This window comes from Schistocerca cancellata, chromosome 8, assembly GCF_023864275.1.
Source record: "Schistocerca cancellata isolate TAMUIC-IGC-003103 chromosome 8, iqSchCanc2.1, whole genome shotgun sequence".
Taxonomy (NCBI): domain Eukaryota; kingdom Metazoa; phylum Arthropoda; class Insecta; order Orthoptera; family Acrididae; genus Schistocerca; species Schistocerca cancellata.
The window spans coordinates 575,548,553-575,566,069 of NC_064633.1; the positions used below are offsets into that span (position 1 = coordinate 575,548,553).

The 17,517-nt window shown below is 44.3% G+C and overlaps 1 protein-coding gene across 2 annotated transcripts in view; it reads left to right on the top strand.

Annotated features, from left to right (window-relative positions):
* LOC126094726 (transient receptor potential protein) overlaps nucleotides 1–17,517 on the top strand; it is a 412,416-nt gene that overhangs the window by 354,535 nt on the left and 40,364 nt on the right. For both annotated transcript variants that reach the window (XM_049909269.1, XM_049909268.1), the window contains exons 17-18: nucleotides 338–560; nucleotides 15,494–15,761. In XM_049909269.1, coding sequence (XP_049765226.1) covers nucleotides 338–560; nucleotides 15,494–15,761 — 491 coding nt within the window. The remainder of the gene's footprint in view (nucleotides 1–337; nucleotides 561–15,493; nucleotides 15,762–17,517) is intronic.

Consider the following 17,517-nt stretch of genomic DNA (forward strand, 5'->3'; position numbering starts at 1 on the left):
TCGTCAACGAGTAGCTCCAGCTGGCTGTGGAATACATGAAGAAACTTGTAGGTACACTCCCTCGGCAAATTGAGACCACTGTCAAGGCTAGAGGCCGTGTGAGAGTGATTCTGCTAGGGGAGACTAATTTTTGTCCAGTGTGTGTAATACAACATAGCACACTATGCCGAAATTCTTGTTTCATAGTCCACTTTAAGGTTAAAAGAAAGTAATGAGAATGCGGAGCACTTTTCGCTGTCAAGTCGGGGGCCTAGATGAGCCCGTTCCCGCTCTCCGTGTGTCAGGGCTCGGTGTCTGCCAGACAGTGATACGCTGTGCCGTGTTGGCTGGTGTGCAGAAAAAGTCGCGGGAGAAGGCGCAGGAGCGGCACGACACGGTGATGCACCTGCTGGTGCGCCGCTACGTCACGGCCGAGCAGCGCAAGCGCGACGACTTCGGCATCACCGAGGACGACGTCATCGAGATCCGCCAGGACATCTCCACGCTGCGCTACGACCTCATCGACATCCTGCGCACCAACGGCATGACGACGCCCAACGTCGACATGCAGGAGTCCGCAGGTTTGCTCAGCACGCACACTTTTATTCTTCTTCTTGTTTCGTGCAGGCTAACTAAGGACCGTGCCATTCAACCATTCTCTTTGGCGCGGATCTCGACGCTCGTACAGTAGTTGCGAATCCCCTGGCTGTGCTGTTTCTTCCCCATATTTGTCCAAAAGGCACCTGTCTTGTATCTTCGTAATTTGTGCTGGAACCTTACTTGCTTAAACATTCTCCTAGGAGATGCCCAGTCTTTTAAGTCTCTTCCTGTGCCTCCCATTTCCTATAAATCTTTTATCACTTCTTTCAACCCAGGTGACCTGGTCTTCCTATTTTGCCAGAATGCAAGAAGCGGACTGGTTAACCTTCTGGGATGCATCCTACAGGCTTGTCCACACATGGCGGGGGGGGGGGGGGGGTATGATGTCGGTGGTGACTTAGCTACTCAAACTGGTGGCACTAACGTCCACTTCGTGCAACTGTTTCATCATGATCAGCCACACTTTAATGCTGCTTTAGGTGCGTTAACGTGGGGCTGGGGAGGGCGCTGATGGCAGAGGGCATGGGTCACATCTCAGTGGTGCCAGTTGGGTCTATCAGTAGATCGGTTTTCACTAGGTATGGCCTGCACCTCAATAGGTATGGGAAGCGGAGGCTGGCTAAGCTTATAGGTGACAGTATAGTGGGTGGTGGTGGTTGTGTCACTCATGGAAAAATTCCCATAGCAGGTGGTGTTAGAGCTGCACCTGTTTTTGATTGAAGTCAGCTGATAGGTATACCTGCTTAAAGGAAGTCCCTCTAACTAAGGGCTCACCTTCAGAGGATGTAATGTTTCCAAGTAGAGAAGAAATTAGCATATTTCATCAACATATAAGAGGTATTAGAGATAAAGTTAGTGAATTGCTAATAGATGTTAACTCTGAAATTATTGGTGTATCAGAGCACCACTTAAATAATTTGATAATTCAGAGGCTTCCTTTACCAGGCTACAGATTAGCTGGCTGTTTCTCAAAGAGTTCCTTGCGGGGTGAGGGAGTGCCTTCCTATTCGAACGGTATCAAAAGTGAGTGATACTTCGACATGAAAATTAGTCTACTTTGCTTATTTTCATTCGCTTATGTCGTATGGTATTATATTTTGGGGTAACTCTTCCCAATTTGGCTCAGAAACGGGCGGTTCGGGCAGTAAGTGGTGTGAGTTCACGAACCTCTTGTCGACCCCCTGTTCACGAGTCTGGGTATTTTGACATTTGCCTCTCAGTATGTATATTCCTTATTGGCGTTTCTTGTTACCAATATTAGTTTATTCCCTAGAATAAGCAGCTACCAGAAATCAAACCTGCATTTGGATCGGACTTCCTTGACTCTTGCACAAAAAGGTGTGCTGTATACTGCTGCATCCGTTTTCAGTTAAGTTGCCACTCTCAATTCAAAAATCTTGGCAGTATTCCATGCGCTTTCAAATCGAAACTGAAGAGTTTCCTCATGGGTCACTCCTGCTATTCTGTCGAGGAGTTCCTTCAAAAATTAAGCCGATTCTTATTTTATTGCTGATAGCATTTACTTAAACTTATGGATTGACTTTTTCAGGTTCGTGCTTATTTATTTTTATCTGTTATTACTTTTATGTTGTAATTTCATGTACTGACACGTTCCATTACCTTGGAGATTTGCTCCTCAATTTGGTCCTACAGAACTTGACGTGTAAATAAATAAAAAATGGCTAGACGTCTCTTCAGAGCCACATCAGTGATTTTTCAAAGCGTTCGTAGATCTCCTGCTCTCGTTATCTTGTACATTCCTTGACTGGTACCAGTGTTTCCCTCGTATTTTTGTTTCCTGGATTTCAGTTTGTTTTTCACACGCTACTAGACACACTGAAGCATACGGGGCTTTAGAGCGGATGAATTTCTGGTAGTCCTTCACTTTTGTGTTGTGGGAGAGAGATTTTTTGTAATAGGTGCTCTTTGCCAGTTAGTATGTCAGTTCCAGCTTGTTCATTCGAGTTAATAATGGTATTCATGGGGAAAGATTGTGTCCTACCGAGCCTTCCAAGCATTTCAACCTGCTGGTTTTCATCGTTTCTCCCTGCTCCAGGAGCAGTGTGCAAGGAGAATCACTGATGTTGTAATGTACGGTTCTTTTTGTTAAGCGACATATTTAGCTCTAAACTTTGCTGCTTACTGTTTGAGAACACTGACTTAATGCATTGAATTAGACGGAAGTGACACCCTGCCAGCAAATGGCAGGCGATCAGCATTGAGCCCATTGCGTTTCTGCCACAGGAATGCCATTTGGAAGTCACTGCATAGTTAACTCCTTTCACCGCATTATTTTTACATTTTCCAGTGCTCAATTAATACTCCTGTCCTGATTTCAAGATTTTTGTTGCAAGTGTTCCTCTTAACTTTACTTCGTAATCTGGTATTGTTTAACGTCTGCTGGATAAGATACTGGGTCTTCTAAAAAAAATGGTTCAAATGGCTCTGAGTACTATGGGACTTAACATCTGAGGTCATCAGCCCCCTAGAACTTAGAACTACTTAAACCTAACTAACCTAAGGACATCACACACATCCATGCCCGAGGCAGGAATCGAACCTGCGCCGTAGCGGTCGCGCGGTTCCACACCGGCCGGCCTGGGTCTTCTGATTCACTCCTAGTTCCAGCAGGATCTTCATGAGACTCCATCTATCATTCGAGTCCTGTAACTTCCTAAAATCAACAAAGACGACGACATACTTCTTGCCAGCTGTTTTCGCTTTTTTCGGTACTGACTTCAGACTGAGCACCTGTTTGGTGCTAGAGCTTCATTCCCATCTGGTCTTCAAGTAAAGACTTGGTAGACTATACAGGCTAAGGTTTCATTTAATGTTCCTGTAGAAATTTCTGATATTGTTCTTCTTGAAGGCTTCACCCAGCTCTGTTAACTGGCCCTTAGTGCGCTGCTGCTTTACTCTGCTAACGGTTCTGTCAGCTAATTTGTGCAGCTCTATGAATTTATCCCTGTTCTCATGTGTCTCTTACAAGTTTCATTTCAGCCATTCTGTCTGTCTTCGCATCACCACTTAAACACAGGTTGTAGTCCACCAGGCACAGGCACGTTTCTTCTGTTTTACCCATGAAGCTGTCTCTGTTGCAACTTTCTCCAGCTTGTTCCTTTGTCCCTCAATTCATCCCAGTTGCTACATTCCACTGCTTCCAATTTCTCTATGAGCTGTTTACAAGTTGAAAGTTTCTGTAAATCACAGTTATCAAGTTTGAATGACGGTTTTCTTAGTGTTCCTGCGTAGAAATCTCAGTTTTATTTTGAAGACATAGTGGTCTCAATCTAAATTTGCTCCACGTAGGACTCTCACATATGATTCCATGAGACTGCTATATGATATGTTATTCTCCCAAGAGGAGGTTGAGTGATGTCCGGGTCTTTTGTTTCAGCTGCTAATAGCTTGAAGGCCGTTGAGTTCATTATCAAGTTGAAAGCCTTACAGAGTCCCATTAGACATCCTTCGCCCCAGTTCGTCCGTATCTGCACTGAGTATTCTCCCACAATGTCTCTAAACTTGCGCTCTTTTCCTAACTGGGAATTGGAATGATCATTTACAATGATCTGCAATCTTACTACACACATCAAAAAAAGTTTTGCATCACCTCGGTTCCGAGAGTTCCGGAACCTGTACAAAAATTGGAATAAAAATCAACGTAAACATCATTTCCACCCTTTTTATTGCTCATGGAAACCTGACATTGCATGTTGTACCACCATTCAGTGAGACCTTCAGAGGTGGTGGTCCAGATTGCTGTACACACCGGTACCTCTAATACCCAGTAGCACGTCCTCTTGCAATTGATGCATACCTGTATTCGTCGTGGCATACTATCCACAAGTTCATCAAGTTCCAGATTGTCCCACTCCTCAACGGCGATTCGGTGTAGATTCCTCAGAGTGGTTGGTGGGTCACCTTGTCCATAAACAGCCCTTCTCATTATATCACAGATATGTTCGATAGGATTCATGTCTGGAGAACATGCTGGTCACTCTAGTCGAGCAATGTGGTTATCCTGAAAGAAGTCATTCACAAGATGTGTACGATGGGGGCGCGAATTGTCGTCCATGAAGACGAATGACGCTGCCGATATGGTTGCACTATCCCTCGGAGGATGGCATTCAGGTATCGTACAGCCGTTACGGCGCCTTCCATGACCACCAGCGGCGTACGTCGGCCCCACATAATGCCACCCTAAAACAGCAGGGAACCTCCTCCTTGCTGCACTCGCTGGGCAGTGTGTCTATGGCGTTCAGCCTGAGGGATTGCCTCCAAACACGCCTCTCACGGTTGTCTGGTTGAAGGCATATGCGACACTCATCGGTGAAGAGAAAGTCATACCAATCCTAAGCGGTCCATCCGGCATGTTGTTGGGGCCATCTGCACCGCGCTGCATGGTGTCGTGGTTGCAAAGATAGACCTCACCACGGACGTCGGGAGTGAAGTTGCGCATCATGCAGCCTATTGCGCACAGTTTGAGTCGTAACACGACGTCCTGTGGCTGCACGGAAGGCATTATTCAACATGGTGGCGTTGCTGTCAGAGTTCCTCTGATCCATAATCCGTTCCATAGGTAGCGGTCGTCCACTGCAGTAGTAGCCCTTGGGTGGCCTAAGTGAGGCAAGTCATCGACAGTTCCTGTCTCTCTGTATCTCCTCCATGTCCGAACAACATCACTTTGCTTCACTCCAAGACGCCTGCGCACTTCCCTTGTTGAGAGCCCTTAGTGGCACAAAGTAACAATGCGGACGCGATCGAGCCGCGGTATTGACCGTCTAGGCATCGTTGAATTACAGACAACACGAGCCTGTACCTACTTCCTGGTGGAATGACTGGAACTGATCGGCTGTCGGACTCCTTCCGTCTAATAGGCGCTGCTCATGCGTGGTTGTTTGCATCTTTGGGCGTGTTTAGTGACATTTCTGAACAGTCAAAGGGACTATGTCTGTGATTCAATATCCACAGTCAATGTCGTCTTCAGGAGTTCTGGGAAATGCGGTGATGCAAAACATTTTTTGATGAGTGTAATTATGTCTTCTAGTTCTTTCCCAAAGTTGTCAGTATTTTCAGTGTTACGTTTGTTATCCTCATGGATGCGCACATGAATGTTTACTACAGGACCTTGTAACTCCATCAGAAGGTTAGAAGAAAGACCTATGCTACTGGATGAGCTTAAGTCAAAACTGAATCCATTGTTTTACTGTTTATGATAAAACCAGTCCCCAGGTGTACAACATTCATCTTTTCCCTTTGTCCTATCTTGCTTTTCATAATACGGTAACCCTATGAATCCAAAACATGCTCATCTGTACGCTTTGTCTCTTGTATTCCTGTGAACAGTATCTTGTGGTGTGTCAAAGTGTGGTGTGTTTTAGTTCGACCGTTTGTGTGGCGAGTTGTTGTTCAATGTGCCAAAGTATTTCTGATTTTATGACTTATTTTGTAGTTAGTGGTTTCAGAATGCTTACCTGTATGTTACCCCAGAAGTGTCAACATCTTTATATATTTTGTTAAATAATGTTCACAGTTTAGATGTGAATGTAACATTGTAACATTTAATTTGAGGGTCCGTTGTGCCTTGCACCAAATTCTACACAAAGATCGAATTGTAGTCGTATTTGGACTCCAACTGGGGTGCAGAAACAACATAAGACTCTGGGATACATATTGATTGGCCGTTTCATTTTGTATTATGGTCAAATACTAGGCTGTGATTGGGAGATTAAATATGTGTGTGCTGGCTTGGAAGCAGTCAGATTGTGGCATTTCCGAAAAAGTGGCACAGCTTAGGATGCAGGAGATGGAGGAAAGGGATGGGGAATGATGACGTCATTCCATCGAGCTCTCCTTGCCACAGTGCTGCCGTCGCCTTCGGCTGCCACAGTCGAAAGAATGGTCTGTGTGCATATCTGACCCAGAAACCATACTGCATTCCTACTCTCCTCGTACGTTATTCCAATCTCTTCTTCATCTGTACAGTTAGTAGGTATATAAACTTTTACCGTCGTTAGTGTTGGCACTGTATCTATCTTGTCTAAGATAATGTGTCCACTATGCTGTTCATAGTATATTACCCGTATTCCTATTTCTTACCATTATTAATCATGTGCCCACATTACTCCTACTTAAATTTGTGTTGATAAGCCTGTACTTATCTGACCAGAAGTCCTGTTCTTCCTACCACTGCACTTCACTAATTCACACTATCACTAACTCCTATCCAATTATTTTTCTTTTTCAGTTCTCTCGTATCTGGTTGAATAAGGAGCCTAACATTCCATTCTATGACCTGTAGTAGTGTGACCTCTGAATGCTTTACCCAAGAGGATTCTATGATCGTTAAGCCACACGGTAGATCTCCACATCCTCGGAGAAAAATAACGGCTGTAGTTTGTAGTTGTTTCACCTGTTAGAAGTAACCACATAGTAAGGCCATGTTGGCTAGTGTTAGAACGCCATTGAAGTGGATCATCCAGACCAGTGAACCTGTTTCCCCGCTTTATCTGGAATCTCTACAGATACTCGTCCAATGTACGACGAGCTGCATGTCGAATGAGTTCCACTTTTCCACGACGTATACTGCAAGAAGTTTGATCTCGACACACTGTTTCTGTGGAGGCAAGTGTGCAGATCATTGTCTGAAACTGGCTTGAGCCAGTCGTTTACCTACGCCGGCGGTCAGTCTCACACTGTCTTACATGAAACGACGCAGCTAATGCACAACACATCAGGTAGTCAGTAAATGGCACAAAAATGTGACTCCACGGTATACGATTTATCCTCTAGAAATCTTACACCTCGCGCAGCGAGATGCGTCCCTGAAAACACTCGAAATGAACGCGGAGAACCACGAGCCGTGGTGCCTGCGATAAAGCACGCAGTCTCAATATAGCCGTTTGAGCGGGAAGCCCAAAAGCGCGATCAACGACAAACACAGACTAACGGAGCACGACGGCGTGAGGAAACCACAACAGGAAATCCATGCGAACCGAGTAAACAACAAGGAACCGGTTTGAGTCCAGCGTTCGACTGACTCCAAGCTCTACCAGGAAAGTTAGATTCCAGAGTCACTGCCCATTGCACGAGGGTTACCTAGAAAGTAATGCACCGCATTTTTTCTTCAAGAATTCTTTATTGAACATAATGAGAATTAGACACATGAAAGAATGGTGTTTCATCCACGCACCCTATTTTTCCACGTAACGCCCCTCCCGTTCTATGGCCTTCCTCCAGCGCGAAACAAGGGAGTGTATGCGCTGTCGGTACCAGTCCTTGTCATGGTGGAGGAGCCAGTGCATCACTGTGTGAATCATCTCTTCATCGTCCTCAAAATGTCTTCCACGAATGGCAGCCTTTAATGGCCCAGACAAGTGGAAGGCCGGCCGCGGTGGTCTAGCGGTTCTGGCGCTGCAGTCCGGAACCGCGGGACCGCTACGGTCGCAGGTTCGAATCCTGCCTCGGGCATGGGTGTGTGTGATGTCCTTAGGTTAGTTAGGTTTAAGTAGTTCTAAGTTCTAGGGGACTTATGACCTAAGATGTTGAGTCCCATAGTGCTCAGAGCCATTTGAACTATTTTGAACAAGTGGAAGTCCGAGGTGGCTACAACATGTCAGGTGTGACAGCCGTGGCTGGTCTCCTCGACTGCTGCAAATCGTAGAGCTCCGCCGAACCGCCTTCTGATGACCTCACCCTCCGTGCCCAGCGACTAACTGTACTTTTGTAAACAGAAGGTGCTCCATAGACTTTGTACAAGCGTTTGTGAATATTCCTCACAGTTTTTTTCTCTGCAGTGAGAAATACAATGCGGGCCCGTTGTTTGTAACGTACATCACCTATAGACGCAATTCTGAAAGTGTCCTGCAGCTACGCTATCTGTCGGAAGTTACAGAAACTTGGCGCGCTGACTCAGGGAACTTCAAATAATACATATGTAACGTTTCGCATTCGTAGCATTGTTTTCGGCTGAGAAAAAAAATGCGGTGCATTATTTTCTGGAAAACTCTCGTATATAACATTTACGCTGCTTACGGTAGAGCCGGAGATTACACTTACTCTCGGCCGCGAACAGATCCTTATCTGATATGCCTGCATCAGGTAGGAATATCAGTAGACTAAACTGAAAAAGAAAAAAATTAAACTACCAAAACTACAAACATGTTTTCAAAAAAAAAGTTTGTGAAATTTGTGCTGGATGCCTTTCATATAAGACAAAAATTTTAGGTTTTCCGATTATAGTTTAGTTACGTCAGAAACGGCAACATCAGTTGAAGGGAATGGTTGTCGCACTGACAAGATGTTATAAGAGGAATAGCAAACAGAAGTTTTAAAAATGGTAATGGAGTTTAGTCAAACTCAGGTGATGCTGAAGGTATTAGACTTGGAAATAAGATACTAAATCAGTAAACAAGTCTTTCTTTTGGGCAAAATAACTGACAGCAGCAGAAGTTAAGAGGCTATAAAATTGTGATTGGAAATAGCAACAAAAGCGTTTCTGGAAAAGATAAATGTAAACACCTAATACAATGTACATGTTAGGCAATCCTTCTGGAAGTATTTGAAGTACAGCCTTATATGCAAGCGAAATGAATACAGTAAAACGTATACACGGAAAGGGAATTGAACTTTAGAAATTTGATGCTATAGAAGACTGCTAAGAATTAGATAAGTAGATTGGATAATTATTGTAGAACTGGGGAGAAAAGAAATTAATGGTACAACTTGACTAAAAGAAGGGATAAATTCCTAGGAACGTTCTTAGACATACGGCAATCATCTGTCTAGAAATGGTGAAAATGTGCGGGTTATAAATTGTAAAGTGAGACCGAGGTTTGGCTGCAGCAATCGGGTAAAAATCGATGTATAAGGGGCAGTCAAATAAAAACGAGACAGAAGGGAAAAAAGTACGCAAACTGTTTACTATCTCAAAAGAAATTGCGATAACTGTTAATACATTTATCTCACTGTGAGACAGAACGGACAATGCCTTCACGGGAAAATGTTTGCGGTTGCCTACCCAGGCGTGAACCTCTTCGTCCGAAGCAAACAGACGGTCACGCATGTCTTCCTTAAGGCCTACAGAAATACGGAAATCGCATTGGGAGAGACCGGGACCGTATCGAAGATGTGTAAGGGCTTCCCAGCGAAACTTCTGCAGCGTAGTCCAAAGACGCCCAGGAATGTTGACTGGCGGTCCATTATGTTGCAGGATAAAGCCCGACCTCATGTCGCCAAAGTTGTTTTGACTAAGCTGCAGAAGATTAGATGGGAAGCCATTACTCACCCTCTGCACAGTACCGATTTCTCCCCATGCGATTCCCATATTTTTGGAGGCCTTAGGAAGACATTTGTGGCCGTCTGCTTCAGACATAGAGCTCCTCGCCTGGATGCAGTCATCGTTCCGTAGTTCAACAGGCCTCCTCGCTCTCTTGACTTCAATTATTGTTTAATGAACAACCAATGAGTAAAGTTCGGCATTTGTGAACAACATGTCTATTTGCGTAATAATACAAAATCAGCAAATGTCAGTTAAAAACAAAAAAATTTACTTAACTCAGATTTCGCTCACGATGAATTCTTTTTTGGTAGATTGTCTAGTTCTGTGATGTGGCTTCCTACGATAGGGATGGGTTCTTGCTTTCATATACAGCGTGTGACAATAATGTACAGCACGAGTTCCAGGAAACATACCCCCACACGTAGACGAAAAAATTATGTTATGTAAACACAGGCCTGTAAACGGTTTGTTTCCGAGTTACAACTCATTGTCTGAAACTCATTAATGATGACAAAGACATAAGAACAGGAAGACAGAATCATGGAGAATATGCACTCTTGGTGACGTCTGGCTACGTTACGCACTGCCAGTGTTTTGTTTTACATGTCTCTGTTGCTGTGCGACGTACGTCAAAATGGCTCTGAGCACTATGCGACTTAACTTCTGAGGTCATCAGTCGCCTAGAACTTAGAACTAATTAAACCTACCTAACCTAAGGACATCACACACATCCATGCCCGAGGCAGCATTCGAACCTGCGGCCGTAGCGGTCGCTCGGCTCCAGACTGTAGCGCCTAGAACCGCACGGCCACAGCGGCCGGCCGACGTACGTCATTACTTGTTTAGTGGTGACATCCGCAGTACCAGCGATCATCAGTATACTGACTGCTGCCTGCACACGGGCTACTACGTACAGTTAGTAACAGACTTGGCTCGTGTAGTGACAGTGTGCACAAATGCAGAGATGGCATATGACCATTTGATGCATGGGTTAGATGACGGCAATGGCGCTCACGCTCAACGTTTGTACCCTCAGTAGCTTCCAGGACGAGGACTCCCCGACAGAAAAACGTTTGAAGCCTCTGACGTCGACTTAGCGAACATGGGGCTTTTGAGTCTGGTAATTTGTTTTCATTTGACAGAGATTTAGGAACCAGGTTTTAAATTGTAAGACATTTCCAGGGGCAGATGTGGACTCTGACCACAGTCTATTGGTTATGAACTGTAGATTAAAACTGAAGAAACTGCAAAAAGGTGGGAATTTAAGGAGATGGGACCTGGATAAACTAAAAGAACCAGAGGTTGTACAGAGTTTCAGGGAGAGCATAAGGGAACAATTGACAGGAATGGGGGAAAGAAATACAGTAGAAGAAGAATGGGTAGCTTTGAGGGATGAAGTAGTGAAGGCAGCAGAGGATCAAGTAGGTAAAAAGACGAGGGCTAGTAGAAATCCTTGGATAAAAGAAGAAATACTGAATTTAATTGATGAAAGGAGAAAATATAAAAATGCAGCAAATGAAGCAGGCAAAAACGAATACAAACGTTTAAAAAATGAGATCGACAGGAAGCGCAAAATGGCTAAGCAGGGATCGCTAGAGGACAAATGTAAGGATGTAGAGGCTTATCTCACTAGGGGTAAGATAGATACTGCCTACAGGAAAATTAAAGAGACCTTTGGAGAAAAGAGAACCACTTGTACGAATATCAAGAGCTCAGACGGGAACCCAGTTCTAAGCATAGAAGGGAAAGCAGAAAGGTGGAAGGAGTATATAGAGGGTCTATACAAGGCAGATGTACTTTATGGCAATATTATGGAAATGGAAGGGGATGTAGATGAAGATGAAATGGGAGATATGATACTACGTGAAGAGTTTGACAGAGCACTGAAAGACCTAAGTCGAAACAAGGCCCCAGGAGTAGACAACATTCCATTAGAACTACTGACAGCCTTGGGAGAGTCAGTCCTGACGAAACTCTACCATCTGGTGAGCAAAATGTATGAGACAGGCGAAATACCCTCAGACTTCAAGAAGAGTATAATAATTCCAATCCCAAAGAAAGCAGGTGTTGACAGATGTGAAAATTACCGAACTATCAGTTTAATAAGTCACGGCTGCAAAATACTAACACGAATTCTTTACAAACGAATGGAAAAACTAGTAGAAGCCGACCTCGTGGAAGATCAGTTTGCATTCCGTAGAAATATTGGAACACGTGAGGCAATACTGACCCTACAACTTATCTTAGAAGATAGGTTAAGGTTGTTGTTGTTTTTTGGGGGAGGAGACCAGACAGCGAGGTCATCGGTCTCATCGGATGAGGGAAGGGACGGGATTGAAGTCGGCCGTGCCCTTTCAAAGGAACCATCCCGGCATTTGCCTGGAGCGATTTAGAGAAATCACGGAAAACCTAAATCAGGATGGCCGGATAGGTTAAGGAAAGCATTTGTAGACTTAGAGAAAGCTTTTGACATTGTTGAGTGGAATACTCTCTTTCAAATTCTGAAGGTGGCAGGGGTAAAATACAGGGAGTGAAAGGCCATTTACAATTTGTACAGAAACCAGATGGCAGTTATAAGAGTCGAGGGGCATGAAAAGGAAGCAGTGGTTGGGAAGGGAGTGAGACAGGGTTGTAGCCACTCCCCGATGTTAAAGGAAACAAAAGAAAAATTCGGAGTAGGTATTAAACTCGATGGAGAAGAAATAAAAACTTTGAGGTCCGCCGATGACATTGTAATTCTGTCAGAGACAGCAAAGGACCTGGAAGAGCAGCTGAATGGAACGGAATGGACAGTGTCTTGAAAGGAGGATATAAGATGAACATCAACAAAAACAAAACGAGGATGATGGAATGTAGTCGAATTAAATTGGGTGATGCTGAGGATATTAGATTAGGAAATGAGACGGTTAAAGTAGTATATGAGTTTTGCTGTTTGGGGAGCAAAATAACTGATGATGGTCGAAGTAGAGAGGATATAAAATGTAGACTGGCAATGGCAAGGAAAGCGTTTCTGAAGAAGAGAAGTTTGTTAACATCGAGTATAGATTTAAGTGGCAGGAAGTCGGTTCTGAAAGTATTTGTATGGAGTGTAGCCATGTATGAAAGTTAAACCTGGACGATAAATAGTATGGACAAGAAGAGAATAGAAGCTTTCGAAATGTGGTGCTACAGAAGAATGCTGAAGATTAGATGGGTAGACCACATAACTAATGAGGAGGTATTGAATAGAATTGGGGAGAAGAAGAGTTTGTGGCACAACTTGACAAGAAGAAGGGACCGGTTGGTAGGACATGTTCTGAGGCATCAAGGGATCACCAGTTTAGTATTGGAGGGCAGCGTGAAGGGTAAAAATCGTAGAGGGAGAGCAAGAGATGAATACACTAAGCAGATTCAGAAGGATGTAGATTGCAGTAGATACTAGGAGATGAAGAAGCTTGCACAGGAGAGAGTAGCATGGAGAGCTGCATCAAACGAGTCTCAGGACTGAAGACCACAACAACAACAACATTGACTACCCCTTATACGCTGCAGCAGTTATGCGAAACAGACATGCACAAGATAGATTAGCATAGACAGGTGCGTCAATCCAGTGCTCAGAATGAAGACGTCAACAACACGATCACCTTTAACATCACCGTGCTGCGGCGGCTCTAACTCGAAACATGTTTATACGTAAAACACTAGTTATTAACCTGGAATTGTGACTAGATATCAAATTGAGTATTTACAAATCTCAAATCCTTTCACTATTAGACACATCACTATTCAGTATCTCCTTTCACTTAAAGTACTTAAGTACTTAAAGTACTTGTCCGCAAAACTTAAAATCGTTTCTGCGAACTTTTCAGGAGCTAATAATGGTGCGATCAAATGATACCACAGTACTGAGAAGCTCCGCAGCGTGAGATGTCCGCAGGTTGCAGTACTGCCGCATTTAAAAGAGCGACTTTGAGCTGCAGGCAGGAGCAGCAGCAGCAGCAGCAGGCGGCTGCGGGGTGTGCCGCGTCGTCGCTCGTCGCAGCAGTGAGCTCTCAGGCAGGAAATCGGAAATAAATGTGAGCTCCGGGGGCGGAAGCCGGGCGGCGCGAGTTGTTTGACTTTCCATATTGCTGCCAACGACTGCGACAGCGGGTCGCTGTACCACGCAAGCTGCGCGTCTCTGGGCAAGCCGTCCCACTCAAACCGTTTCCTGCCCTGTGCTCGCTAGGTGTCCGTAAGGTACATTTAAAGGTACACTATACAGGCACTTTCTCTACCCGCGCAGCATCAATAAACGAGGTGATAAACAACATCAATACATGGAAGAAGCATCATCTGTGGACTATGACTATTGATGCAGAATTTGTAAGCAGTAGCACACTGGGTGCCATTTTACTTAGATTACGCGAAAAGCTGAACAACGTTTATCGTGTGCAACCTTTGTCAACTGACAAGAAGCCGCTGTAAGTTCCATTTTCAAAATAAGTGTTTCTATTTAACAGCTCAAATTTTAAGCAAAGGAAATAGTCATAAAGACTGAAAAACTTCTAATTCATGTACAGAACAAGATACAAATCATTGAATATTTTCTGTGATTTTACGTAATTTCAGAGATACAGCTACACTGAGTACTTTCTGCGCTTTTACTCAATCACACCTCACCGACATGTTGAACCCAATTGAAAGGTCTTGCAACGGAACATCTTTTTCCGCACCTGGAAACAAGAACGCCACAGGGTTTGTCCAGTCCGCATTCTTTATCATGGAGACCACAATATTAACTTCGCTGCGAGCTCGGAAACCAGTGATTTCGTGATGAATACGAATTTAGTAAACTAATTTTGCAAGTTGTCTCTTATGTCTTACTTGCTATCCACTTGGCAAATTTCCGGTCAGTTATTTGTAAATCACGCCATTCCCATCCCTACTCCCACCAATTGAGGTGCAACATCATCTGGACAGTCACGAATTAGCCAGTCCCTTCGTTGGTCTTTTGGTTATGATAATAATACTAGTCATTTTCGATTATTTTCCGTGTCCCATCCCACTACCAATCATAGGAGTGCTACGTATTTCTTACTCCTGCTGTTTTCCGGAGAGTGAATGACATATGTACCAAGTTTGCTTAAAATAGATCAACACATTTAATACTTATATTGTCCATGTCACCTGTTCGAACAACCAGTCCCACCCCTATGGTCCAGTCTGCAACAGGACGGTTACCATTCACCTTAGCAGCCTCGAATACTACGGATTGGACATCTATTCATCGTTTTCGATTATTTTAACAAGTCACCTCTTTCCTATCTCCAGGCCTATCCTGACAGTTCTTCTGGAGCTTTACACCTACGCCCCACCCCCTGCCCCTGGTATTTCTTCCAAGTAGTAAGTCATATTCGTACTGTGTGGATGATAGTGGCCCAGGCGTTGCACAGTTATGTTCAGGTAGCACTGCTTTATCACCCCACCTCCAAAAATGGGAAGATCTTGGTACGTCTTACCCTCACAGTACTTGTCTTCTGTTACTATGACATATATGGATCAAGAATGGGTGAAACTGCTAGAGGCGCTCTGCAGGTATTCTGGAACATACATACATACACATATCCATTTATATACATATATGTAAACTACACTGGACTCTCTGTTCCACAGTGGGCAAGAAGGGTCGCGTCATGGAGCGCCGGCTGCTCAAGGACTTCCAGATCGGCTTCGTGGAGGGCATCGTGAGCGACGCCATCCGCAAGGGCCCTGGCGGACCAAAGGACGTGTTCAGCAAGATCGCCAAAGCCATCGGGAAGCGAACCAGCTCCAAGAAGAAGGACTGGAACGCCATGGTGCGCAAGAACACCGTGGCGCGAGACCCCATCGGTTCCACGACGGAAGCGCAGACACGCCGCAGCAGCCGCCAGAGTTTACGCAGGTACGTTCCGCTCACTCCAACAAAAGAGCCCTCCGCCACACGTCACTTATCGACACTTCGATAAGTACCTAGTAACGTGTGCGATTCACGATAGAAATACAATGTATGAGGTCAGTGAGTTATGATCACAGTCTTAATGTCGCCTCCATATCGTCCTCAAGAGTGAGACGTCTTGTGAAAGTGTTGCAGTGGTCGTCGCGCACATACTGTCCTCTAAAGAAGTGTTGAACGGAGTGGTGAGATGTTCCATGGAGATGCTTCTCTCGTTAATCATTCACCAGGCCACCTCACGTTGCGCTGAGGAAAGTTGGTTTGTTCCCGGAGCCCACAGTTTTTGGGTATTCTCCATCTCTATCGCTGACGCAGTGTTGGCAGAGCTCAGCTTCTGAGGTCCCGGTTGGACCTGTAGTGCTCTTTGATTCGGAAGTGGACAGCGAATCCGTACGTGTTAATGCCCCGGGGTCGCTGTTGGAACGAGCCTGTATCGAATCTGCCAGCCGGATTAACGACGAGGGTCAATGTTCCGGTCAGCCTGGGTGTAGTTGTTAGGCGGTTTCCCCCATCCCACTAGGTTAATACTAGGATGACACCATAGTCATGCCTCAGTTACGCGATTCATGAATGTTTAGAAAACTTTCGCTCACTTTAACATGAATAACGTTATGCGCAGACAATAGGGGTTCACATATTCTGTCCCTGGGGTTAACGGGGTGGCAACAGGAAGGGCATTCGACCGGTCCTTAAATTATCCACGCCGCATCCATTAATAACCACATCGATCCGCCCGATGCGAGCAAAAGCACAAAAAAAAATAAAACAAGAAGATTCGGAAGTGGAGAGTGCCTTTTGATTACAACAGTATCAGTATCAGGAGGGCCATTGAAGAAAACTATTTCACAGTATTGTAGACCATTAGAATCGCAACATATTAAATACGTGAAAATGAGTCTAAGGCAGAAAAAACAAACCTATTTAACGTTTTTTATTTATTTATTATTTCTATGCTGTTATATTTCAGGACATTGTAATTATGTCAGAGATAGCAAAGGATCTGGAAGAGCAGCTGTACAGAATGGACAGTATCTTGAAAGGATGATATAAGATGAACATCAGCAAAAGCAAAACGAGGATAATGAAATGTAGTCGAATTGAATCAGATGATGCAGGTGATGTTGAGGGAATAAGATTAGGAAATGAGACACTTAAAGTAGTAAATGAGGTTCGGTATTTGAGAAGCAAAATAACTGATGATGCTCGAAGTAGGGAGGATGTAAAATGTAGACTGGCTATGGAAAAGAAAGCGTATCTGAAGAAGAGAAATTTTTTAACATCGGGCATAGATTTAAGTGTCTGGAAGTCTTTTCTGAAAGTATTTCTATGGAGTGTAGCTATTTATGGAAGTGAAACATGGACGATAAATAGTTTAGTCAAGAAGAGAATAGACGCTTTCGCAATATGGTGCTACAGAAGAATGCTGAACATTAGATGGCTAGATTACGTAACTAATGAGGAGGTACTGAATAGAACTGTGGAGAAGAGGAATCTCTAGCACAACTTGACTACATACAGGAATCGGTTGGTAAGACATGTTCTGAGGCATCAAGGAATCACCAATCTAGTATTGGAGGGAAGCGTGGACGGTAAAACTCGTAGATGGAGACCAAGAGATGAATACACTAAGCAGATTCAGAAGGGTGTACGTTGCAGTAGTTATTCTGAGCTAAGAGGCTTGCACAATGTAGAGTATTACAGAGAG